The 26,426-nt window shown below is 39.0% G+C and overlaps 2 protein-coding genes across 4 annotated transcripts; both read right to left on the reverse strand.

Annotated features, from left to right (window-relative positions):
* Positions 1-405: 405 nt before the first annotated feature.
* Positions 406-6,823, reverse strand: LOC127626003 (probable transmembrane reductase CYB561D1). 3 transcript variants are annotated; one of them, XM_052101500.1, is made up of 4 exons: positions 6,776-6,823; positions 5,975-6,677; positions 5,136-5,173; positions 406-3,801 (listed from the first exon to the last, which is right to left on the reverse strand). In XM_052101500.1, the coding sequence occupies exons 2-4, from the start codon at positions 6,147-6,149 to the stop codon at positions 3,298-3,300; spliced, it is 717 nt and encodes a 238-aa protein (XP_051957460.1). In that variant the 5' UTR covers positions 6,150-6,677; positions 6,776-6,823; the 3' UTR covers positions 406-3,297. The 3 variants fall into 3 exon arrangements, with proteins under 3 accessions (XP_051957460.1, XP_051957461.1, XP_051957459.1); XM_052101501.1 differs by having other exon boundaries at positions 5,975-6,214; positions 6,468-6,820; XM_052101499.1 differs by having other exon boundaries at positions 5,975-6,820.
* Positions 6,824-9,922: 3,099 nt separating this feature from the next.
* Positions 9,923-26,422, reverse strand: atxn7l2a (ataxin 7-like 2a). Its single transcript, XM_052101961.1, has 10 exons — positions 26,188-26,422; positions 25,082-25,150; positions 23,747-24,071; positions 21,261-21,505; positions 19,925-20,007; positions 18,728-18,939; positions 15,963-16,137; positions 15,344-15,465; positions 10,947-11,781; positions 9,923-10,241 (listed from the first exon to the last, which is right to left on the reverse strand). Exons 1-10 carry the CDS (start codon positions 26,318-26,320, stop codon positions 10,224-10,226), a joined length of 2,217 nt encoding a protein of 738 aa, XP_051957921.1. The 5' UTR covers positions 26,321-26,422; the 3' UTR covers positions 9,923-10,223.
* Positions 26,423-26,426: the final 4 nt, after the last annotated feature.

The following is a 26,426-nucleotide window of genomic DNA, read 5'->3' on the forward strand; positions in this document are numbered from 1 at the left end:
GGTGCAATGAAAGAAAGTATTATAATGCTTTTAACTTAATGGTTACACCACATGGCAATTTGAAAGTTTGTTATTTATTTTATTTTTTAAAGAATGTATGAAACAAAATTGGACAAAGAATACATTTCTGAAAATATGACATAAGTGTTTTAAACTAGATTTTTAAAAGGTTTCTCATTTTAATTTTGGGTGTAATTTGTCAATGACCCATAAGTAATAGACCCCCCCTCTCCCCCTAACCTAACACTAAACTCATTTCTAGGGGTGCCAATAATTGTAAAATGTTTTGGAGAAACATTTATTTAATGATGAGATACATTTCAAAAGATAAAACATAATGTGTGATGCTTACTTGTCAATGTATGATCAAAATATTTTATAATTATTTTACAGAAAGCCACAAAATTCAAACAAAACCAATAGTTTACTGTTCATAAGGTAGATCCAACCAGTCCTTAAAGACTTTTAATACAGTATAGAATACAATATGCTCAAAAATATTGTTTCATTGCTATGCCAATATTACAAATTCACAAACCACAACCCTGAGTCATTTTCTACATTCGTGGATGAAGCTGTAAAATCTCATAGCCTGATCAATTTGTGCAATTACATAAATAGAAAAATTGCAACAGCACACTTATTGCATCATAAGAACTGTTCTCCAAACAGTAATGAAAACTGATTCAGGTTTTTGTTTCCCTTTTAGATTACATATGCATAAATCAGAAATGTTTTAGAGTATGCTTATAAGCGGAACACTCATATTACTGTTTAACAAGTCATGTCAATTCAATACAGTAAATGCAATCAATAGTGATTCAATCTGGGTCAATATCTGCATGCTTCTTATTCAACTCTTTTTTTTTTTATGACAGGTTTAAAAAGTACTACACTTTTATCCATCTTGATGTCTGATTTTACTAGAAGCATGTCAAATTCTAGACTGGAGCTTTATTGTGAATACACTTTTTTTAAAACAGCAATTAAAACAATATACAGTATGCATAATAACAATTTCCATCATTGGCCATAGTAAAACATTTTATCAGTAAAAACAAGTTTCAGAATAAATCACATTTTGAGGTCATGATATTTAAGTGTTTATGCTACAAATGGTTAAGCACAGAAAAGCACACAATCAAATACTACTGTGACAAACAAAATGAACTACGGCACCCTAAAATACAATGCAAAACTCACATGGATGTGGTGTAAAGAGAAGTAGAAAACCAATAAGACAAATTTACTGAATATAGAACTACACCGATGAGCCAAAACATTACAACCACTCTCAGGTGAAGCAAATAATGTTGATCATCTCCTAACAAGTCAACATGTCAAGGTCTGGGTAGATTAGATGGTAAGTGAACAATCAGTTCTCGTAGTCAACGTGTTAAATGCAGGAGAAATGGGCAGGAGTAAAGACCTGAGGGACTTTGACAAGGCTAAATTGTTAAGGCCAGATGACTTGGTCAGAGCATCTCCGGAACAGCAAGACTTGTGGGGTACTCCTGGTCAGCAGCGGTGAGTACCTACAGACAGTGGTCCGAGATGGGACAAACCACAAACTGGCAAGAGTGTGTTGGGCGCCCAAGGCTCATTGATGCGCAAGGACAACGGAGGCTATCCCGTCTGGTCCAAACCGACAGAAGGTCTTCTGTTGCACGAGTCACTCCCTGCTGCGTAGCTGCAGACAGGTCAGAGTGCCCATGGTGACCACTGTCCTCCATTGAAAGCACCTGGAACTTTACCTTGGAGCAGTGGAAAAAGGTTGCCTGGTCCAATGAGTCCTGTTTTCTTTTACATCACGTGGATGGCTGTGTACGTATGCACCATTTTCCTGGGGAAATGATGGCACCAGGATTCACTGTGGGATGTCGACCAGCCGGTGGAGGAAGTGTGAAGCTCTGGGCAATGTTCTACTGGGAAACCCTGGGTCAGGCCATTCGTGTGAACATCAATTTGACATGTGCCATCTACCTAAACATCGTTGCAGACCAGGTACACCCCTTCATGGCAATGGTATTCCCTGATGGCAGTGGGCTCTTTCAGCAGGATAATGTGCCCTGCCCCACTTCACACATCTTTCAGGAATGGTTTGAGGAACATGATGAAGAGTTCAAGGTGTATCCCTGGCCTCCAAATTCCCCAGATCTCAACCCGATTGAGCATCTGTGGAATGTGCTGGAACAACAAGTTCTATCCATGACGGCTCCACCTTGTGACATACAGGACATTCTGTTTCTAATGTATTTGTGCCAGATACCATAGGACACCTTCAGAGGTCTTGTTGAGTCCATGCATCAGCATGTTGGTGCTGTTTTCGCAGTACGCGGACGACCAACATCATATTAGGCATACGGTCATAATGTTTTGACTTATTGGTGTAAATGAATTCCATTTTTGTATACACATTTTGTAAGGTAAATAACACAATGGTACTATTCTTGCTACACAAGTGCCATTTTGTATTATTTCATAAAGTATTTTCCCAGAGTGCCTCAAAAGCCCATAGTTAATGGTGCATAGAAAAATAACACCATGAAGAACAACAGATCTCAATGGATCTTGTAAAATATGTCACGTAAAAAGCACAGCTAGTTGCTTGTATGTATCAAATTCAACATTTGAAAATACACAAATATATTTAATATTTATTTACAATGTGCATTTATTTCCAAATTCAGAAGTCATGATACTTAAAAGTGCACTAAATAATTTATGTTTTGCTGGATCGTATTCGTACTCTTAAACAACTAATACAACAGTAGTCTTGGACTTTATACTGACACCTATTGGCATGGATGTATAAAGTTTTAGTTTATTAACATGGTCAAGACGCAATGGCTATGTGATCTCAACATGGCAGCCACCATGAAGGGGTGAACCCGCCTTATAAAGAATAAAATATATTTTTCTGGGGTACTGACATGACTGAAGTCTAATTGGATATAAAAAAATATGAAAAATAATGAAAATATTAGGGTTTCCCATGTCTACCATTGGTCGGGGTCCTGACCCAAACACAAGCCATTGGATCAAGCAAACATTGTTTTGATACCGCCACTTTATGGGGAAATCATCCTGCAAATGGTTTACTTGTAATTGTCTCTGACATAGAAAGTATTTTAACATTAAAGAAGTGACACACTTCAATTTTAAAGAGAAAAATTACTTAGTGCACCTTAAATAAAATCTCATCGCTTCCTCAAAGTTGTGCTTTACCATTCAGTGGTCATACATCTGTTCAAGTCCAGAGCCCAAAATAAACCTCTATATTGAGGCTTTCGTTTTTTAGCTAGTAATCTTCTTTTTGGGCAGGAAGGCACTGGTAATTTGGTTCATCACCACCAAGGCAGGAAACAGAGGCAGCATTAGGAAGATGTACCACATTGTTCCTTTCACCGTGGCCTGAAACCAGTCTGTAAACATGGATGACATGATAGTGATGGTGACTAACAGGTAGGCCACCAGGCCACAGGTGGCATGGTACAGTTTCAATCGTGGAAACGACTGAGTGCTGATAAGTTTGGGAAAAATAAGAAAGACACCACAGATCGCCTGTAGCACAGTAGCAGCCATTGTACCGATTCCCAGCAGACTGTGCCAGGAGGTAAAGTGAGAATGCTCTGATATGTTCTTACTGGCCACTATGAAGCTGAAGCCTGTAGCTCCACACACCAGCAGTAAGGCCTGGAAGAACCAGTGCAGACGGACCTTCCATTTACGGGATTTAAAGCAGAATGGACTGCCCTCAGCAGAGAAGAGAAGGATCCCCTCTGTCATGCACAGGCCAAACTAAAATAGGAGAAGAGAGAGAGAGAGAGAGAGTGTGAGACAAAGAGATGGTGAGGTTTCGTAATAATTAGTAACTGTAATCTAGTTTTCTTTATAATTACATTGCATTTTAAATTCTTGTAAAAGGTTTATAGTTACTGACTTTCAATTAAGTAAATAAATTAAGTACATTACACATTTAAAATCACTAAAATAATATTATTTATGTAGAATACTTTGAAAACACGAATTATGCTAATATGTACATCTGTTTGCGTTTCTGTGACAGCTGAAAGGCGTACGCTCCCAAACGAGTCATTGGACGTGAGAAATCCATGGAAATATAGTCATAATGTTTAAATCATTGAGGAGAAACAAACAAAAAGTATTTTCTCCCTTTTTCTCCCCAATTTGGAATGCCCAATTCCCAATGCGCTCTAAGTCCTTGTGGTTGCATAGTGACTCGCCTCAATCCGGGTGGCGGAGGATGAATCTCAGTTGCCTCCGCATCTGAGATCATCAACCCGCGCATCTTATCACGTGGCTTGTTGAGCGCGTTACTGAGGAGACAGCGCGTGGAGGCATTACCTGGCTGGAGTCACTATTCGAACTCGCAACTCCAGGGGTGGTAGTCAGCATCTTTACTCGCTGAGCTACACAGGCCCCCTACAAATAGTGTTTTAAGTAATTAACTTAAAAGTAATTAGTCATTTGATTGGTTTTTGCATTATTTGAATCAGTAAATTCAAATCTGATTACAATTTTAGATATGTAATTAGTTTGTAGTGGACTGCTTTTTTGAATAGCCCAACAATGTCAGAATGGTTCATGGTTAGCCCCAAAACATGCTTCACGTAAGAATGCAAACATGTTTTTAGCTGCGTGAGATACATTTGATACGTTGCATTTCAAAACAGTTAATTTTACATTTTCAGCTGCAACACGAAATTTCATTGGAACTCATCAACATGCAAAATCTTTCTGCAAGTTGCCATGACTGAATTGCATTACTGTTATGCAAGTAAAACACACCAAGACACCTCTTTTTAATCAGTGTCAGTGTAACCACATTCCCACTGCAAACACACAGCTGAGGATAATTCCATTGTCTTTGTATTTGTATTCCACCACACTCAATTCATTATTTAGAAAAGACATGCATATTTGATTCATTCTTCTAGAGGCTGCGTCACTGAGATACTTTGCTTCACAGTGAAAAGGAAGCACTGTTAAAAACTGCTGGAGTGATTAGATTGAAGTTATTGACTTTCATCCATGTATGGATAAAAATATGCTGTATTGTGTAAACATACAGACACACACAAAACTACAGCGTCAGTGCAGTGACAACTTACCCCAAGTGACATGCAGACCGGATGCCAAGAGAAAAGACCTGCAATTAAATAACACTGCATGAGAACAAGAGTTTACTTTTATACATTTTCAATACTTTGTAACACTTTACAATTACTTTAATTAATAAAGCCTTATAAGGGATGGTATTAAATGCTAATACCATGCTGCTTTGATATACAATGGTAGTTACATGTACTCCAAGATACTTAAAATAATACCATGGTAAATGTCCACAAAAAAAAACAAAGACAAATGCTCTCTGGTACTTTGTTATACCATGGTACTGATTGATTAACATTTTACTGTTTACTATATTAATAAACAATGTTTTTTACATGGTAGTAAAAAAAACATGGTATTTTCATGGTACTTCAGTGCTGAAATGTCTTGGATCCCTGTATTATTCATATATATTAAATCTGTTAAGAGTCACATATGTATAAATTACAGAATAATAATTGTTAAATGAGAGTCCAAAAAACAAGGTATCACCATGGTAACATGTAAAATAATAATAATACCATTGTACCTTTTATAACTGTTGAAATATGAAACTTTAAGTCCTACATTCCTATATATTATATACATAAATAATTGTACATGAGCTACTAATATTTTAAGATGTATTTTATGTGTTAATGACTTAAGGAAATTAATAAATGGTAGTCCAAAACTGTATATTTGTATAAATTATATTAATAAATAAATGTAAACAAACTACTAGTCTGTTCATGCTTTTTACACAATCCAATGATCCTCAAGTCATCTAAAACAACAAAGTGCAACCAAAGATGACAACTTAGATCTAAAGGCATGCAACTATGATGAAATAACTCACTTGCTCCTGGTCTGGACAATATGGATGTGAGAATAAACAGGCCGACTGAAATGATGTGCGCGGCGATCACAGAGACTCTGCGCAGCCACACATAGAGCCAGAACTCCCGCATTCCAAAGCCTTCTCCCACCGGACTGTACTCCACATCCGACGATGAGCGCATCTCTCTCGGCATTTCTGATTACTATTTAGACATTTAACTAATGCTTTAATCCAGATCCACACATTACAGATTTAATCCTGCGGGAGTAACCGGAGGTTTTGTCTTAATCAAGGGCACAATGGTGATAGTTCATTGGGCTTTGAACTTACAAACAACGAGTAGTAGTTATTATCTTTATCTAGGTTATATCCATACGGCTTCTATTATGGTGATGTTCACTAATGCATTCAATTATTTACAATACCAATGACACGCATTGATTAGGATTGCATAAATTACATTTTAGCCTATATTGTACAATATAAAATCTATCACAAGAATAATTCCTACCACGGAGCTTCCCAAAACCTAGTCTCAATCCTTCCGAAATCTCGTGAATAAACACTTCAATTTATGAACTCCTTCGGGTATAAATGGAAGTCGCGGTTGGAAAGCTGATATTCCTGTTGAATGCCATTTTCGTAGTGGTGACAGCGATTCTGTGAAATGTATTTCCTGGATGGTGCAGGCTTTCATTTTATATTCATGAGCCATGTCATCCTATAACAAGAGCACAAACCTGATTTATATTAAATTATTCGACCGAACGTTTGAATAATTCGTTAGTTTTTTATATATAATATTCATGAGTATCCTACCTAATATACACGAGCTAAAGAGCCATAGAATCGCAGGTAGCATTAAACAAGGGTTTACTGCTACTACGCATGACTGTTTCTGATTGGTCAGATTATTTGCTGTGACGTCATTCGTAGGAAAGAGCCTATTATATTGTTTGTATTGTTATCCAGACCGCTGTTGAGGCGAACGTGAATTAGCACGTTAACTTTCACAGCGCTGGCAGCGATAGTTTGGGTGGACCAATCACAGTAATTTGTGATTACAGGACGGCACATTTTAGTTAATATTTTTAGAGATTGCAGTGGCGGAGGTCCGTTTCTATCTCAGATACCAATCTTAGAATTTCATAGTTTTTTAACAAGCATATTTTGCGTGTGCAGATGTCCTCAGTAATACAAAAAAAAAAACGTACGAAATTAGAGTACGGCCCTAAAATACTGGGCCCATTGGAGTACTCGGCTTGACAGGTCGGTAAACGCCCACTTCATTTTAAATGAGAGAAACACAGAGCAGGGAGACATCTAATGGTGAACTGTAGACTTGTTTCACACACACAAAAATTCGTAATTTCTGTACGCTTGGCAGAAAGGGCGTGTTATTTTTCTTCAGTTACAAATCTAGATCACATTTCAACCCCAAAATCAAAAGAAATAAAACAAATGTTAGACCAGCAGAAAGTTTCACCCTTTTAACTCAATTGAAAGTTAATCCCTTTGTAGGTACATACCAGGGGCATGTCAGGTGGCTTGCACAGAGCCAACACTTGCAGTGCAGTGTTAATATATTACAGTATATAATTAATTAATTATATATATATATATATATATATATATATATATATTTTATTTACTTTTAATATTTGTAGTATTTTAAAGACTTCAGTATTGCAAAATTAGCTGTAAAATAAAGGGCATCTTGTGGAAAAATTGCTTCCGTTTCACACATGTATCAAAGTTGTTTTTGTTCAGATCCATTTAATGATTCAGTTACCATTTCTGGTGATGCCAAAAGGTGGTGACAAATGAGTGTCTTGTGTGAAATTAGTTAGACACTGAATCAACGATATCGGCCCAAAGTGTCAATATTTTGTGTGGCTACCATTATTTTCCAGCTCTGCTTTAACCCTCTTGGGCATGGTGTTCACCAGAGCTTCACAGGTTGCCACTGGAGTCCTCTTCCACTCCTCCATGACGACATCACTGAGCTGGGGGATATTAGAGACCTTGTGCTCCTCCACCTTCCATTTGAGAATGCCCCACAGATTCTCAATAGGGTTTAGGTCTGGAGTCATGCTTGGCCAGTCCATCACCTTCAACCTCAGCTTCTTTAGCAAGGCAGTGGTCCTCTTGGAGGTGTGTTTGGGGTCGTTATCATGCGGGAATATTGCCCTGTGGCCCAGTCTCCGAAGGGAGGGGATTATGCTCTGCTTCAGTATGTCACAGTACATGTTGGCATTCATGGTTCCCTCAATGAACTGTAGCTCCCCAGCACTCATGCAGCCCCATATCATGACACTCCCACCACCATGCTTGACTGTAGGCAAGACACACTTGTCTTTGTACTCCTCACCTGGTTGCCACCACACACGCTTAACACCATCTGAACCAAATAAGTTTATCTTGGTCTCATCAGACCACAGGACATGGTTCCAGTAATCTATGTCCTCAGTCTGCTTGTCTTCAGCAAACTGTTTGCAGGCTTTCTTGTGCGTTATCTTTAGAAGAGGCTTCCTTCTGGGACGACAGCCATGCAGACCAATTTGATGCAGTGTGCGGCATATGGTCTGAGCACTGACAGGTTGACCCCCCCACCCCTTCGACCTCTGCAACAATGCTGGCAGCACTCATACATCTTTTTCCCAAAGACAACCTCTGGATATGATGCTGGGCACGTGCACTCAACTTCTTTGGACGACCATGGCGAGGCCTGTTCTGAGTGGAACCGGTCCCGTTAAACCGCTGTACGATCTTGGCCACCGTGCTGCAGCTCAGTGTCAGGTCTTGGCAATCTTCTTATAGCCTAGGCCATCTTTATGTAGCGCAACAATTCTTTTTTCAGATCCTCAGAGTTCTTTGCCTTGCTGAACTTCCAGTGACCAATATGAGGGAGTGTGAGAGCGATGACACCAAATTTAACACCCCTGCTCCCCATTCACACCTGAGACCTTGTAACACTAACGAGTCATATGACACCGGGGAGGGAAAATGGCTAATTGGGCCCAATTTGGACATTTTCACTTAGGGGTGTACTCACTTTTGTTGCCAGCGGTTTAGACATTAATGGCTGTCTGTTGAGTTATTTTGAGGGGACAGCAACTTTACACTGTTATACAAGCTGGACGCTCACTACTTTACATTGTAGCAAAGTGTCATTTCATCAGTGTTGAAAAGATATAATCAAATATTTACAAAAATATCAGGGGTGTACTCAATTTTGTGAGATACTGTACAAAAAGTTGAACTGTAAAAGTTTAATTGATCAAATTGGCAAAAATCTAAAATATCAAGCCACTGTTACAACCAAGGGAAACTTCACCATGAGACTAGTTCCAGTCTCGACTTTAATTAAATTGAGAAAATGAGTTTGTGCATCATAGTAGTAGACAGGTTGGTTTGAGTATTTCTGTAACTGCTGATCTCCTGGGATTTTCACACACAACAGTCTCTAGAATTTACTCAGAATGGTGCCAAAAACAAAAATCATCCAGTGAGGAGCAGTTCTGTGGAAAGAAATGCCTTGTTGATGGGAGAGGTCATCAGAGAATGGCCAGACTGGTTCGAACTGACAAAGTCTACTGTAACTCAGATAACCACTCTCTGAATATAATCTAAGAATGCCATTATGAGATGCGGGTTGGTGCCATTTTGGTGGCACGAGGGGGACCTACACAATATTAGGCAAGTGGTTTTAATTTTGTGGCTGATTGGGGTATATACAAACATCATTAAAAATGAGAAAAACCCTAACAAGTTCAGACACACAATAGTACTGACAATGAGCGATATGTTTTTCATGAAAAGAATGTCAAAATGCAAAGAAATCTAAATTATTTTATTATTCTTTTTGGAAATATGACCTGGACCTATTCTTTACAGGTTTTGTGAGACTCATCCACTTACCAATTAAAAAGGTCAGAATGAATAAAACAAATCCATAGTGCTGAGTATAAAGAATATTTTAATCCATTTTATAAACAACATTTAAGTAGCAGCATTATTCAGTAGATTCTGAGGTATTTTCTGAATTCACAGAGAAATTCACTCCCCCATCTTAATTCAAACATGTCCACAGACACGCATACATACATACATACATACATACAGACATTCATAGTAGCTAAACATGCACGCGCACACACATACATACACACATACACAATTCAAACGGTCACTCAAACATCTGGAGTCCTGCGTCCATATTTCTATATGGTAGAGTTCGTAGGGTGGCTTGTAAAGGCTGGCACTCTCAGTGGTGCAATTTTGGCTGTAGAAAATGCAACAGAGCACCATTAGTATGATGCTAATCCATATTAATATCAGTCTGCCAATATTATACACAAAGTCCTAATTAAGGCAACATATGCAAATAAGTTAGCATTTAAAATAGCTTTATGCTTAATTACCTGTGCCCACAGAACAGAATTGAAGCACCCATCATTTAAAAAAAATTAGACACATTACCCAACCCGAACATGTTTTGTTTTACATGTATTTGAAATAATTATTATATAATTATTCAATATCATTTTTTTGAAATATCCCATATGTTGTTCGATAACATGTTTAGGGGTAAATAATAGTGAAAAATGAAATTAAACTATTTACAGCAGTTATTGGAATATTTTTTCATTCTACTTTAAATTCGAATTACTGCATCCTGTCTGCTACATCAATTCAAATTCAGGAACTGAGTTGGAATTTAAAAAGGCTCTCAAATATATTCTGAATAGGGGCACAAGCTTGGCATTCAGCTATCAATAAAATAATGATTTTACAATGTTTAAATCAATTCCATTCCACAGAATTCTTCAGATTGACCCCCAAATTTAGCAGACTCCATTTGGGCCTATTTAAGATTAATTGAGCATCAGTTTTCATTGAAGCCCTTTAACACCCCTCAAAGTGTTCAACTTAAATACTGAATACTAAACTAGACATATGTAAACACAAGGTCACCATGTTCCCTCACCTTTTGTGTGCTGAGTTTCTTTTCGCCCCCTATGGAGAGCCCCGACCCTTTGCTTTCTTTCCAGGGATAGAAGCCGGAATGAGAGGAGGTGGGCAGCCGGTGAGTTTTGGAGGGGGGAGATGAGCCACCGCTCTTGTGTTTTTTGCCCAAACCCTTGTGATCTAAGCTGGCCACCCTGCTGTGCAGTCCTGAGTCTACTCCTCGGCTGTGCGGGGCAGATTCGGGGGGCGAGTGGTGGGCCGGGGGGTGAGTTCTCTTAAAGGCCCATGAGGAGGGCACGTGAGGCTCTGGTGGGAGGCGTGGCTTGCTTGCTGGCGAAAGCGAGCCGTTTGTTAGTCCATGAGAGGCTGACGGTGGTGTTTTGCTGATGAGGAGCCGCCCCTTGTTCTGGGACCCGCAATTTTTGTCCGGGCTGACAGTGTCCGACTCATCTAAAGAGGCTTTTCGTTTGCGCAGTGCTGCGGCTTCCATGGTGGTCGTCTGCTCTTCTTCCCTGAGGCGCAGCTGCTGCTTGCTGGGGCGACCGACTGGGTTTTTGGGCCGCCCGGGGCCTGACTGTGAGGGGGCACGTCCGAGTTTACTAGGAGGGGGGGTTGTAGATGATTGTCCCCCTCCAGAGTTGTCTGACTGAATGTAAGCTTTGCTGGTGGAGGAACTCTGGGGGTTTGGCTCCTTGCCTGGTCCGTGGAAAGAGTAGAAGGAAGTCTTGAGAGAGTTCGGGTTGTGACTTCCTGTTTTCTGTTTGGAATGCTGGGAAATGGAAGGAGAGGCCAGAACAGCTGCAGGCTTGGCTGAGGGGCTCTGGGATTGGGAATCTGATGCTTGAGGTATTTTTCTGTGTAGACAAGAGGAAACATGCTAGTGAGATATGAAAATGGAAGAATGTTTAATTTGACAATATTAGATGGACTGATGTGATTTCTTATCAGCTTGAAATATCCTAGAACTGTAAATGGATCTTTGAGACCCCGTTTCCACCTAGTATTAAGATGCGTTTCAGGTGATCCAATTACATTGATCAGCCCTAAATGGGGTCTAAAACGTTTTGTGAACGGATCACAAAAACCACATACGAATGTGGTCAAAAACGCACGTTACCACATCACATTTGAGGTGTAAACACTTATCTGTTCTTTATGCGTCCCAGCAGCAGTGAAGTGCCACCGCTCGCCTGTCAATCAACCCCTGTGCTGAAATAAGAGTTTAAACTTTGCCGGTTATGACTGGCTTTAAAAGGAAATATCCATCCGATCGGAAAATTTACAGAAGCGGATAAATAAACAATCACAAGAGCTTCACAGTTCTTCTTTAGTGTGTCTGACATCAACACAGATGAAAAGCACAAACACCTAAAGCTCCTTTAACACAGGTAATACACAAAAATAACGGATGATTCTGCTTGACATGTTGCGTTTTTGCTTGGCTTAAATTTCAACCGCATCTGGGAGAAACAATGCAGTTTTTATTTTTGCGCTTTCTTTGTCTTTTCTGACTTTGTTGCACTTTATTATCATGCAGTAACACACTGACATAGTGATTGATGTCATCATGAATCAGAGACCCAAATCCGAACACAAGTGGTCACAGGTGATCCGTTTAATTGACCAGGTGTAAACAGCGACCACATGTGTTCGGATCAACCAAGATGCAATGTAATAAATGGGGTCACAGTTACAGGCTCAGAACACATGACATAATCTGTAAATTAATCTTACAAAGCTCAACAGGAAAAAGTCCCATTTTACCAAAAAAAAAAAACATTTTTAGGAAAATTTTGATTTTTGAGACATTTTTAAGAAAATGAAGCACATTTCCCCTCAATTTGTTTTGCTGTAATGCATCTGGACATTCTCAGTTTTGTTTTAAAATAATTTTGATGATTAAAGTACATTGCACTTTACAATGACATTAGTTATACATTTTTGTAAATCAGCATAAGTTACAGGCAGTTCAACAAATACAACCATGATGTAAAAATCAGGGGTGCAAACTCATGAGCAGTGAAAAAGACGAGAAAATCATAGCAGGTGTTCCAGATGCATATTTTTTTGGGTAAATTAGCATTAGAAAAGGTGAAATTAGCTGAAAGGTGAGTAGTTCACATCCCTGATAAATACTAGGGCTGGAAAATGTAACTTTAATTTCTGTGATTAATAGTCTGTTCAATGTGTGAAAATAATAAATTATGCAGTATCCATTTTTGTAACTTCACTAATGTTTTTCTCCATTTCCTGTTGCTAAAATTGGCATATATAAATTTCCAGGAGGTACACACTCAAAATGACTGCATATTCTAACACAGAAACTGATTGTGTGGAGCAGTGCAGGCTTATTCATTACGCACGACACATGTCCTGGGCATAATAAACACAGGAGTGGATTTATTGTATGGAGAATGGAGATTTGTGTTGGAGAAATACGAGCTGCCTTATCTATTTGCATGACATGAAAGCATGTATCTGTCATCTGGACCAGTGTCAAAAGTAAAACCACACGAGAGAGACACAACGTGCTCAATAGAGACTGAATGGCACCCATACACATATACACTCACCTAAAGGATTATTAGGAACACCATACTAATACTGTGTTTGACCCCCTTTCACCTTCAGAACTGCCTTAATTCTACGTGGCATTGATTCAACAAGGTGCTGAAAGCATTCTTTAGAAATGTTGGCCCATATTGATAGGATAGCATCTTGCAGTTGATGGAGATTTGTGGGATGCACATCCAGGGCACGAAGCTCCCGTTCCACCACATCCCAAAGATGCTCTATTGGGTTGAGATCTGGTGACTGTGGGGGCCATTTTAGTACAGTGAACTCATTGTCATGTTCAAGAAACCAATTTGAAATGATTCGAGCTTTGTGACATGGTGCATTATCCTGCTGGAAGTAGCCATCAGAGGATGGGTACATGGTGGCCATAAAGGGATGGACATGGTCAGAAACAATGCTCAGGTAGGCCGTGGCATTTAAACGATTCCCAATTGGCACTAAGGGGCCTAAAGTGTACCAAGAAAACATCCCCTACACCATTACACCACCACCACCAGCCTGCACAGTGGTAACAAGGCATGATGGATCCATGTTCTCATTCTGTTTACGCCAAATTCTGACTCTACCATCTGAATGTCTCAACAGAAATCGAGACTCATCAGACCAGGCAACATCTTTCCAGTCTTCAACTGTCCAATTTTGGTGAGCTCTTGCAAATTGTAGCCTCTTTTTCCTATTTGTAGTGGAGATGAGTGGTACCCGGTGGGGTCTTCTGCTGTTGTAGCCCATCCGCCTCAAGGTTGTGCGTGTTGTGGCTTCACAAATGCTTTGCTGCATACCTCGGTTGTAACGAGTGGTTATTTCAGGCAAAGTTGCTCTTCTATCAGCTTGAATCAGTCGGCCCATTCTCCTCTGACCTCTAGCATCAACAAGGCATTTTCAGCCCACAGGACTGCCGCATACTGGATGTTTTTCCTTTTCACACCATTTTTGTAAACCCTAGAAATGGTTGTGCGTGAAAATCCCAGTAACTGAGCAGATTGTGAAATACTCAGACCGGCCCGTCTGGCACCAACAACCATGCCACGCTCAAAATTGCTTAAATCACCTTTCTTTCCCATTCTGACATTCAGTTTGGAGTTCAGGAGATTGTCTTGACCAGGACCACACCCCTAAATGCATTGAAGCAACTGCCATGTGATTGGTTGATTAGATAATTGCATTAATGAGAAATTGAACAGGGGTTCCTAATAATCCTTTAGGTGAGTGTATTTATATATATATATATATATATATACACACACACACACACATATATATATACACATATATATATATATATATACACACATATATACATATATATATACACACACATATATATATATATACACACACACACACACACACACACTCTCTCTGTATCAAAGAGATATACCTATAAAAAGTCTTATGATCAGTCTTATTAACTATCCGCAAAAAAACTGTACATTTAATAGTTACATTTTATATTCAAATAATGACTATTCAATTTCTTGCAAGTTCTATGAGACAAAGTATAAAGTAAATATATTGTGATTACATTTTAATGTTTGTTTTAATGTACCATGCACCATGATTAATCAGATTAAATCACAGAAAACTGCGATTAATCCATTAATATATTTTAATTATTTCACAGCTCTAATAAAGACATAATTTTTTGCCCCTGCATCACATTAATGAAAATTTTTGGGGAAATGTATTGGGGGTATGACTCTGACATTGTTCTTGACAGGTTCCATGAGATTTACCCCTGTATATGTGGGAGATTGCCACAACAGTACTCTAATAACCAGGTGAATCTCACCATTTTGGGGCAAAATTAACACAAATAGCACCAATTCAAGAGATTCTTACTTCCAAAGATGTGCGCTGAGGTGGTTCTCCACCATGACATTCATGGCAGACCGTAAATGGTGCAACCGGCGGTCGAAAGTGAAGACGCTGTGGCCCAGAGCATGACTGCCAAATGAACAAAGCTGTTGGAAAAAGGCAAAGATTAACACTAATACTCTCTCACAGAGGGAGTATTTATAGAACATGGGCAAAGTCCTGTAACGTCTGAAATTCATTGACAACTAGATTTGTTCATTTTCTGCAGAAACTGGGCATTGCTTACTGGCCTAAGTGCAAAAGTGCCCACTCCCAAGTCTCTGATATATGGCTTGGGTCTTTCCTTCAGTCCTATAGGATTATACTTTAAAATTGCATATTTCATAATCCAGCAGGCAAAAATCATAAAATCTGATCACTCAGAATAGTAGTAGCACACCCCTTTTCAACAAGCCGTATGATCTGAGGTATCATTTATATCATGTTATGTGATGAAGGTTAATACTTCTGGTCAATGGTTTGTTCAAATACCTGAGCCAAAGCATAACCAATGATTCCATATGTAAACTTCCCTTTAACTCTTGCTGTCTGACTTTTATTTAATAGTAATGCTAGGTGACACTGTGGTAGTGTTTGGTTTTACCGCAGCTGGTTTTGGATGCCATGGAGTTGAGTGCCAGTCTGCCGGGTCATCATTCCCATCTCCTTCACTCTCATCACCTGAGATATGGCTCTGGGTGAGAGGAGAGTGCGGCTGTGTGCTCTCATCCTCAGGATGAGGTTTCTCCTCCTCCACACTTTCACATAATGTTGGCGTTCTGTGACACAAACAGATGAACAGTCACACAAAGAGAACAGAGAGAGTTTCAGAGTTTGTAATGTCAGTTTACTAGGATTAAAATGCATTTTTATAGCTGTTAGATGTTCATTATTCTCACTCTGTGAGCAAGTCATCAGGATTACTGTAAATACTCATTGACAGGCACCATACAATTTATGAAAGTGTATTGACATTTATAAGCAGCCTACATCTATAATATAGGCACATTTCTGGTTCATGTTACATCCGACAAAACTTAAATAGCAGCAGTTAAGGGTTTCCAAATTTTTAAATGACACTTATTTTTCAAAAGTGTAGACTTCTAATGAATTAGCTAACAGTTCTAGGTTCTTTTTTTATTTTGTAATTATCGGTTAGTGGTATCAGCCACATTGAGCTGTGAATTATCGTATCAGTCCAGAAATTCAATATTGGTGCATACCTACATTTTACATTTGGCACATTTACTTAAGTTATAATTAGTGAGGAAAAATCGATGATCGAATATTCGTTTAAATTATTTGATCGATTAAGCTTATCGATCATCGATTAAACAATTTCTGCCCAATGCGATAAGTAATCATGTCAGCAGATAAAGACTGTCTATGCAGTCATCCGCAGCTAGGGCGCACTGCCGCTTGCACAATGCATGTCACACCCTTTCAGAGTCACAGAAAATAAACAGACGTGCATCCCTCACTTCCTTGCTTGTAAAGATTAGAGTAGAGGGTATCGTGTCTTCAGTTCAAGCTAATTTTGTTGGACCTGTTAGAGGCATGTTAATAACTGTATTCAAACAGCGTATTATTATTTGACTTAAATGTTTTTCCATTAAAAAAGGTCTGACATATCCCACAATCTACAACAAGTTAACAAACTCATATTGTATCTTTTATACAAATTATTATTAACAGTAAATTAAACAACTCACAAATGTATCTAAAACATAGCCTGGATGCATTAAAAATGCACTGAACTGAAAATATGCACCTTGTATTTTTTGAGTTTCAACAGGTTTACTAAACAGTTTATTATTGTTAATAGGGCTGCAACTAACGATTATTTTTATAATCGACTAATCTAACTATTATTAGATCAATTATTAGACTATTGGGGCGATTATTGCAATGATTAATCATTAGCTCTAAACCGACAATTCAGCTTGTGCCTTGAGTTAAAGGTGCTGCAAGTGATTTTAGCCATTCTAGAATTTCCACAAACTAAGCCATTGGATTAGCCATGCCCACTTTTCCCCAAAACACCGCACTCCATAGATACAAAAGGAGCTTTATTAAGACCGACACGAGCAGAAAAGGTTGCAAAAACAGCAGCAGCAAAATTGCGCCCTCAACTGACAACTGTTATGAGCAACAGCAAACACACCTTTTCAAAAATCGTATTACATTTATCTCTAATTTGTTACATCTGCTCTGTAGAAATCTTAAAAGATCATTTGGCAACAGACTGCAGAGGAAAGTAAATCCAATAAGAATTGCATTTCTGTTTTTCAATTAATTCTTCCTCAAAAGTACTAAAAGAACTACCGGAATGGTTACTGGGACCGTTAAGAGGAATCGTACTCGTTAAATCCCCAACAATTCCCATCCCTATTTGGGAAGTTTAAAGTACATCTGAACTGTGAGCTGCATCTTCTTCCTCTCCTCTATCATGCACTCAAGCTGACATGCTCCTCTTGCGCATCATCATTATAGTTTCGTATGATCTCATGTTACGTTAAATCAGATTAAACCACTATTCAACAACAAAACATTTTAGTAGAAAATGTCGACTAATCGTTTCTGCCCTTATTGTTAATGATTAACTGATTTTTATTCATTAACGTTAACAATTGTCGATTAAGAAAATTTCCTAAAATTTGCAACCCTAAAGCCCCAAGTATACTTTGGTCAGACGTGAATGCTAAAGAATGCGTGATGCAAATCTCGTCATCAGGGTACTGAACGCTTGCCGCCAATTTTTTCTAACCACGCGCCTTTGAACGTGCAGACTGTGCATGTGCCTGGATTTATCTGCATGAACCAGTGGATCCACAAGGTGGCAATACTCACATTTGAGCATTGCTGTCATTAAGAAACACTAGAAGACATATCACTGGGTAAATAACAGGAGAGGAAGGTAAAAACAACAGTAGATTTGCGCGTCAAGAGCACTTGTTTGAGGAGGTCAGGAGATACCTGGATTTGTAAAACTCGAGTTTGAAGGAATATAAAACATCTTTATGGGTCTATACTTTGACAGGCTTGCGTTCAACTGTACGCAGACATGGAGCGTTCAAGTCAAAATCAAAAGTATACTTTGGGCTTAACTGAATACGAAGTGTTTGTGATCATCAAAGTGAGTCCTGCCAATGTAATAAACAACAGACAAGCACCAAAGACCTCAAAAGTTCGAAATGGAAAGTTAAAAATTTCACTTTTATTTAGCTTATTTGGTGTCATCGCCAAATGCAAAATACGCAATAGCAGATCACTTCTGAATTGAGTTTATATTCAGCATCTCATCTTTCAGTATCTTTTGAGCATCAATATCCAACAATGACCTAGGATAAAAATATTGAATGTTCTAACCTGAAGGCCGGGCTGTTTGTGAGAGGTCTCCGACACAGAGGGGGTGCAGCTGTATCTCTGGGAGGTTCTGGACTTACAGACTGAGCAGCAGAACTCTCTGGTGCCTGAGAAACCCGCTCACGAGCCTTTGAACTCATCTTCAGCTCTGCCACCAGCTGGTCAAAGTTTTTACTCCTGCCTTGCACCTTCCTCCTCTGATGAATGGAATGGATCTGGAGGAGAAAGCGCTTTGATTTGACAAAAATCCCTTCAAGCTGCAGTACACATTCTGTGAATCCATAAAACAAACTAACATGTTTGAACTGATAAGAGCAAAAGGTAGTAAGAGCTTTCAAAATTAATTATGGTTTTGGCCTTTGTAAAATACAAAGCACCGGAAAGCCTTTAAAACTGTGTCATTTTAATTAATAATGTAGGGGTAAAAATATGAGAACGAACACCCTGATGACTGCAAAAAATATAAACATTTATTATTCTCACTCTGCCCCAAAAAACAACCATTTGATATAACACTCAGTACCTTGACCTAGATTTTTAAGAACATTTTGTGTAGCTTTGAAGTGAGACAAGTTCTTCTTTCATATCATGAGCACCTGAAGGCCTCTTCTTACAGTTTTTCTTCTATATGGACAGTATATACACAATATACACAATGATTTAAATCTCAGCTGCAAAATGTCATTAGAGTTAGTAAGGTCCATGAATTAATTCAAACTGTTTCAATAAATGGATTCAAAACTTTGCATCGATGTTTTCATGTCATGTATTAAGATGACGGCTGTTTTGTTAAATAATGGCTGCTCGGTTAGATTATGTTTCCTCTAACATAAATACATGAATAGAGACAAAGTATGTTGAATACTGTAAATGGCAGAAAAACAGACCTAGTTTTCTCAACTATATAAAAGCAGTGCTACACAAATGGAGAGGCTTTTCCTGCAATCCCTTCCCCATTTCCTGTAAGTCATGTCCGTTTAACTTCCTGTCTTTCTACAGAATGAAACCTGCATCCATCCAAAAGGACTTTGATAGGAAATTAGTTTCTAGAACTGCATAACGCATCAAAACAATTCTGCTAGTTTGCTTCCAATATTTGGTGTTGGTGAAAAGATCATTGTTTGAAAATTGTTATAAGTTCATATGGTTAGATATAGTTAACAGTTTGAAGAAAGAGAGAGGTAGTACCGGTTAACTTACATTGCATGTCAAAAGTCGAGTGCAGACTTTCTTTCTCTCTGGGTCCATCACACCACAGTGCTTGTCGAGGTGACATTCTTTTTCTGTGGAAAACAGGGAAAAGCATTTAACTCAACTCCATGAGTAGGTAGTCCATACTAGGGGTTGCACGACTACTGATTTTAAATAGTTGACCAGTGGAGCCTACTAGTCAAGTCGAATTCGACTAGTCGTGACATCATTCCACACACAACGGATGGTGTACACGTAAAACAATTCACTGATACGTATTAGTGTTGAAACTTATTTTTTATGGCTGATCCTGATAGTGATATCTAGGGCCCTATGATTTCCAGGATGTGCAATACATGAACAGAATCACAGAATCCAGTCATAATGGAATTCACTTTAAAAGTGTCATGGAATTTGACGTATTTGGGATAAAATTTATGATTGCAAAAATAATCCAATTACAATTTTTATAAATCGTAGCATGACGATAAAACCACAAAAGGCTGCACTTTAATTAAATGAATATGCCACTTATACACTGACAACACCGCATCACAAGCAACGTCCCTTTTAAGGCTAAATCCACACTAATTCATTTTCATTTTAAAACACATATTTTTTCTCCATCTTTTTCACAGCCCTATGCAGCACTGTTATTTGACAACATTTTTATTTTTTTACTTTAATGTGTTTTGGATTGTGCTGTGAGGATCTGTAAAGACGCACTTCATTTGACCGAAAATAATGCAATGGTATGCTGAAAAGTAATTGTTCTGTTTTCATTTGATTAATGTTCTAAGAATTCATATGATTAGACTGTTTTTGATTTAAACTTTAAAAAACAGGAAAAACAAGAAGAAAAAAAAACAGCACAAAATTTGGAAAACAATAAAACTGATTTCATAGGCCCCTAGATATCTAGACAGCACATAGATGGCCAATCTCTAGCACATAAGATTTGGAAAACGTATTTATTGAAATTCAAATAAAATTTGGAAATTAAATGAACAATAATTTTACAAAATAAACAAAAAATTCACTAAATGTTTGTAAACAGACAATGGGCTGCTGGTAGATTTTGTAACTAACACTATGTGGAATGACCAATTCTAAAATCAATTTATAATCTAAAAATGACTCAAGTAAAGTGACAGATTTAATGGCCTGGCAAATATATCAGTCGATCACTTATCAAAAATATGCAACATTTGGATGGTATATTATGGATTTTTTTTATTATGGTAAACATGCAAATATGACCTAGTTTTAATTGAGTATTATCAGTATTACATATCAAACTACTAACTAAAGGTCATAGATGTGATGAGCTGCAGATGGGACTTACCACGTACCACCTTGTTCATCCTTGGCCCACGGAGGTGTCCGGTGGCGACAGGGGCCGAAGCGGCCTCCCCTTTCTGGGATTGGGGCTTCTCAGTAGAGGAAGGCCGACTGGGCGACGGGCCTCCATGGGGCCATGGGGGGTCCCTATGAGTTTGGAGAGGGGAGCTCCATGGAGGTTCGATGGGTGGAGGCTGCTTAAATACAGACGTTTCCGAATGACCAGGGTTGGAAGTCTTATCCGAGTGCCTGGATGGGAGAAAGACGTTTAAATATAAATTGTACATATTTTAAATGCTGCAAATTTCCAAAGATACCTTATAAAAGCTACAAATTAGGGATGGGCCATGATGATCAACAATTAGTTGATTCGTAAATTCAACTGGTTTAAGATTTTTCTCTTTTTTCCGTGATGGCGCATCAGTTACCATGCTGTGCTTGGGCTGTTAAGAAAATGTTCATGTTAATATCCTTTTGCCGGGTTCACACATCCTCTGAGAGCGTGGCGTGAGTGTCGCGTGAGCGGGGCGGTCGCGTTGGATGCTCACATTGGCTGCGTCTCTAATGCGAAAAACAGCAGCGCCTCTGCAAATAAATTGAAGTTATCTATGGGGTCCTACGCCTAATTGTTTTCTTTAATAAGATCATCATAAGCAGAGGTTATTGCAGCTTCAAGGACAACTGCGGGTAGCCATGTGCACGTCACCTTTACCAGGTTGTGATTGGTTAATGTTGTGTCTAAACTGTAGGCTACACCTATATACACAGAATGGCAAAAGAACCGGCCTTTTTATATTTCTTAACTGAAGTTATTTTATTGAGTTTACTTGCATGCAGACATATAAACGGTAGTGCACTACATATTCAGTTTGAATTATTTTTATTTGCTTTTGTGTCTTTTCAATAATCTCATGATTATTTTAGTGTTGTACCTCACCCAGAGCCGCTGAGCTTAGCGTGAGCCACGTGGCAAAAATAGGCTCAACGCCGAAAGTATCCGCTCACTGCCGCATCTGAGACATGTCACCTCACGACTCAAGCTTGCAGTGTAAATTATGTCATCTGTTAATATGTGTGCCGAAACGAAAACGCGCCACTCACGCCTCACTCACGGAGGATGCGTGAACCCAGCATTATACACATTCAGACAGACAATTTTGCCACTGTTGTTTACCATGTCAAGGTAAAAATTGCTCAAATTAAACATTATGAGACCCCATGTTCTCCTCCATTCCCTTGTGATCAGAGGCTTTGCGTGTCTAAACTGTTTTGCGTAAACACCCCTTATGCAACCCTGGCGACAGATGAACCCAAAACCAGCCTAAAGGCCTGGATATACTTCATACGAAATCGAAGAATGAATGGGTGTGATGTCATTAAGAACTAAATCTGGCCAAAAAGAAGGTGTTTTTGCATTTGTTTTGATGGATTGTAATAGCTGGTCTGGGTGAACTTTTAGGAAAAATTCTTACCGGCTGCTAAACTTATTGCCACTGGTCAACATCATCAGTATGTGTGACCTGGAGCTCCACCAACCTTGAAGCAGACAGCTGATTTTGTTTACGCTGTTCAGTCAGTCAAGACAAACACATCAGCGTGAAGGGGTCTTAGCAAGCTGGTGCAAATCTTCCTACATCTGTACGATCACTCGCTTAAGAGACATTTTCCAAGATCATGCAATGTTTTTGTTTAATTAGTCTACAAAAGGAATCAAATCTACTCAAATACTATCAAGTGCCCATTCACTCATGTGCCATCTGCAGCAAAAGCCATTCACACATCTGCCCAAAGTAAGATATGCCTATCAGCATTCTTTTGTCTTTAATCTGCACACTAACGCTCTTTTATACACCCACCTTTGCAATAGTATCAGTGTCATCATAAATTGCAATAACAGTGTAACCTGCATGTATTATGGCCACGTATTGCATGTTAGCACATTAGAGTCATCAATTCAGAATGTAAATAAGACAAATTAAACAATATATATTGCATATAATATATATTACTTTAAATAATTATAAAGTGGTTATAACAACTTTTACTGACCTCATGTGAATTCTACATACAGAATGAGGCATAAAGTCATCGATAACACAATTTAATGTCAGGTTTGTTAAGGTTTACATGTACCATCCTCATATTTAAATGTACTTCTGAACGTCTCCTACAGTGGTGTGGAGGGTGTCTTAATGTTTGCAAACAGTATACCACTGCTCAGCTGTTTAGAACTTCTTTTTGACACTGAGTGAAGAATTTCTCTGTAAGTATATCGGGGCCCTAATACAGGGCCACCCTAAAAGAGCTAGTCCACCCAAAAATGAAAACTCATGGCAGTCAGTCAAACATCAGTGTATGGAACAACATAACGGTGATGAGTAAATTACAGGATTTTCAGTTTTGGGTGAACTAACCTTGTTACAAATTTCCATATTGTTTCTTTCACTGTATTATATTTTATGATACTAAGAGCATAACAGTGAATCTTACCAAACTCCATCTTTCGGAGGCTTTGTGTGTCTAAACTGCGGCAGAGTGGATGGAGACTGCGGAGACACCCGTGGCGGCCCAGCATTCTGATTTCTTCCACTCCAAGAGGAGGTTCCATGGGAAGGCGGGGTGTGTCCATGGCGGGGTCTCTGTTGCTGCAGTGGAGATGGGGTGGAGCGGAGGTGTGCATAGAGCTTACCCAGAGGGCCATGTCTCCTCTCGCAATGCTTCTCGAATGCCTGAGGCTTCACCACCTGACTGCAATGGCCGCACACCACCAGGTAGAAGTCATCGTGCCCAGGATAATGACCAAAGATGGACATATCTGCAGCCGCATAACAATAGAGCGTTCTTTAAAATTGACCCATCTTGTCCCACCCCAAGCCCAGTTCACCTAAGCTCTGTTAAACAGAAGACCGACATTTCTATAAGGGTTGCATCTCTGAATATGTTTATTCTAGAGAGCAAGTTGATTTAACATCCTAAAGCACTAACTAAGGCATGATCTGTTGAGCAAAAAAAGATGTTCATGTATGCATTAGAAAATAAATGAATCTCCAAAGGTCATCTCTGTATTTAAAAGTCCATTATATTTGAAAGACTTTTATAAGAATAATTATGTTGGAATGGGTTTAGTGGATAATCAAGATTTCAATGGGATTTTCAATGGCCAATGCTGATATTCAGAGTGTGGCCAATACAATTATACAGGGACTGGGTAATTTTTTTGTCATTAATATGAAATGTAAAAAGTGGCCCCATTTACCTGGATTCACCCCGTTTTATAAATGCAATTATAAAAGAAATTGAATGAGCAGTTATTTTACGAAATATTTACTAAAATTAAAAAATGTTTATTTTGAATTGACAAGGCTGTTCCCCTCACTGAGGGGAAACTACTATTTCTGTTAATCAGCAAGGCGGGCAGGTTTAACAGCAATGCCGATAGCCCGATGTCCAAATACTGGCTAGCGATTAAACCAGTCTAACATTAAAGAAATATTCCAAATACAATTAAGCTCAAATGGCAGCATGTGCGCATAATGCCGATCACAACAATAATGTTGTTGCGTCCCTCCTTTAAAAAAAAAAAAAAAGAAGAAGAAGCAAAAATCGAGGTTACAGTGAAGCACTTACAATGGATGTGAATGGGGCCAATTTTTGGAGGGTTCAAGGCAGAAATGTGAAGCTTATAATGTTATAAAAGCACTTACATTAATTCTTCTGTAAAAACTTGTGTATTATTTGAGCTGTTAAGTTGTGTAAATCGTCGTTGTTATGGTCGTTTTAGGGTTTACTGCATTACTTCGTCATGGCATAGAAGGGAATGCCTACCCTCTTTCCTCAGTGTCATGGTTTCCATCGCTTTTTTGCCATTCTTGCTGTGTTCATCGGCATCAGACCCTACAATAAAATGATTTAAATGGATGTTACAGAGGGTACATTCCAAAGCATGACCACAAAAAAAATCTTTCAACAAATTATCTTCAATGGAGTTTCTCTCAGTACCCGTAATATATGATCAAATATTGAGTAGAAACTGTATATATATATATATATCTCAAGGGATCTAGAACACATTATGGATACGTTTGTGTTCACCCAGGATAATTATTTGAGATCTAGCAACATCTTTAAATGATGTTCAGTGTAAATGCAATCTGTGACATAAACTGGTCACCAGAGAACCATAAGCACTTCTCTGGATGGAGCCAACATAAAAACTGTACCTGCAAATGATCCCTACTCTATTAACTGTTATGATTAAGTTTCAGCAGCCAATGGGGTGATACATTGTTTCAAACTAGGTGTGTTTGTTACATTTGAAGTTGCAGACAATACAAACGCGGAACACGTTCTATTATGACGATACTGATCAGGTATTAGATCTGTAGAGAGAGAAGAAAGATCACGGTCTTCCATATTAATTGTCAGTTATATTAATCTGTAACCAAAGCGATCGATCAATCATTGCGGCACGGATGATTTACAGACGCTAAAACGAGCTTTTCCCCCATCTAACATGGTAGTAACACCGTCAAACTCCACCTCCATCTCTACCAACACCGGCGTCTTTCTCTCATATTGGATGGAGAAAGTTGTTCCTACTGTATGCATAAATGCTTTACTGTATAAACATGATTTGTGGCCATGTATGTCCGGTATATATATAGAGTGAGAAAACTGTTAAAAAACAATTTTATTATAAAGCAAGCCGTTTCATAAAAAGCAGCTTGAAAAGATGAAGAACAGTCTTCAAGACCCGCGCGCGAGAGTGCGTGAGGGCACGCACATAAACCGGCCGGCACTAGGACCCGGCATGTTCTTTGTTTGGGTAACATGGATCGGGATGCCGTGCATTTTCCACGAAAAATAAAGCACATCCGTGGGAAATTTGGGGCGGTGGATGGAGAAATGCGGGCGACGAAATTCTCACTCACCCTCCGATGCCGTCAGGTTGGCTCGTTCCGCCCAGGCGCTCCAGTTCTGGCCCACGAAATCATCGAGACAAGGCACCCGCCGTTCCAGAGCAGCCATTACTTGAACTGCGCGTGCACGCACCGCCATCATCATTGCGCGGCAAGGCGCTGACGTCAGAGCGCGCGCTCACGCGAGCGGAGGGGGGACCTGTGTGCGCGCACTTTTTTCGTAATGGGTGAAATATTTCAGAACATACAAA

The sequence above is a fragment of the Xyrauchen texanus genome, chromosome 32, assembly GCF_025860055.1.
Source record: "Xyrauchen texanus isolate HMW12.3.18 chromosome 32, RBS_HiC_50CHRs, whole genome shotgun sequence".
Lineage (NCBI taxonomy): Eukaryota > Metazoa > Chordata > Actinopteri > Cypriniformes > Catostomidae > Xyrauchen > Xyrauchen texanus.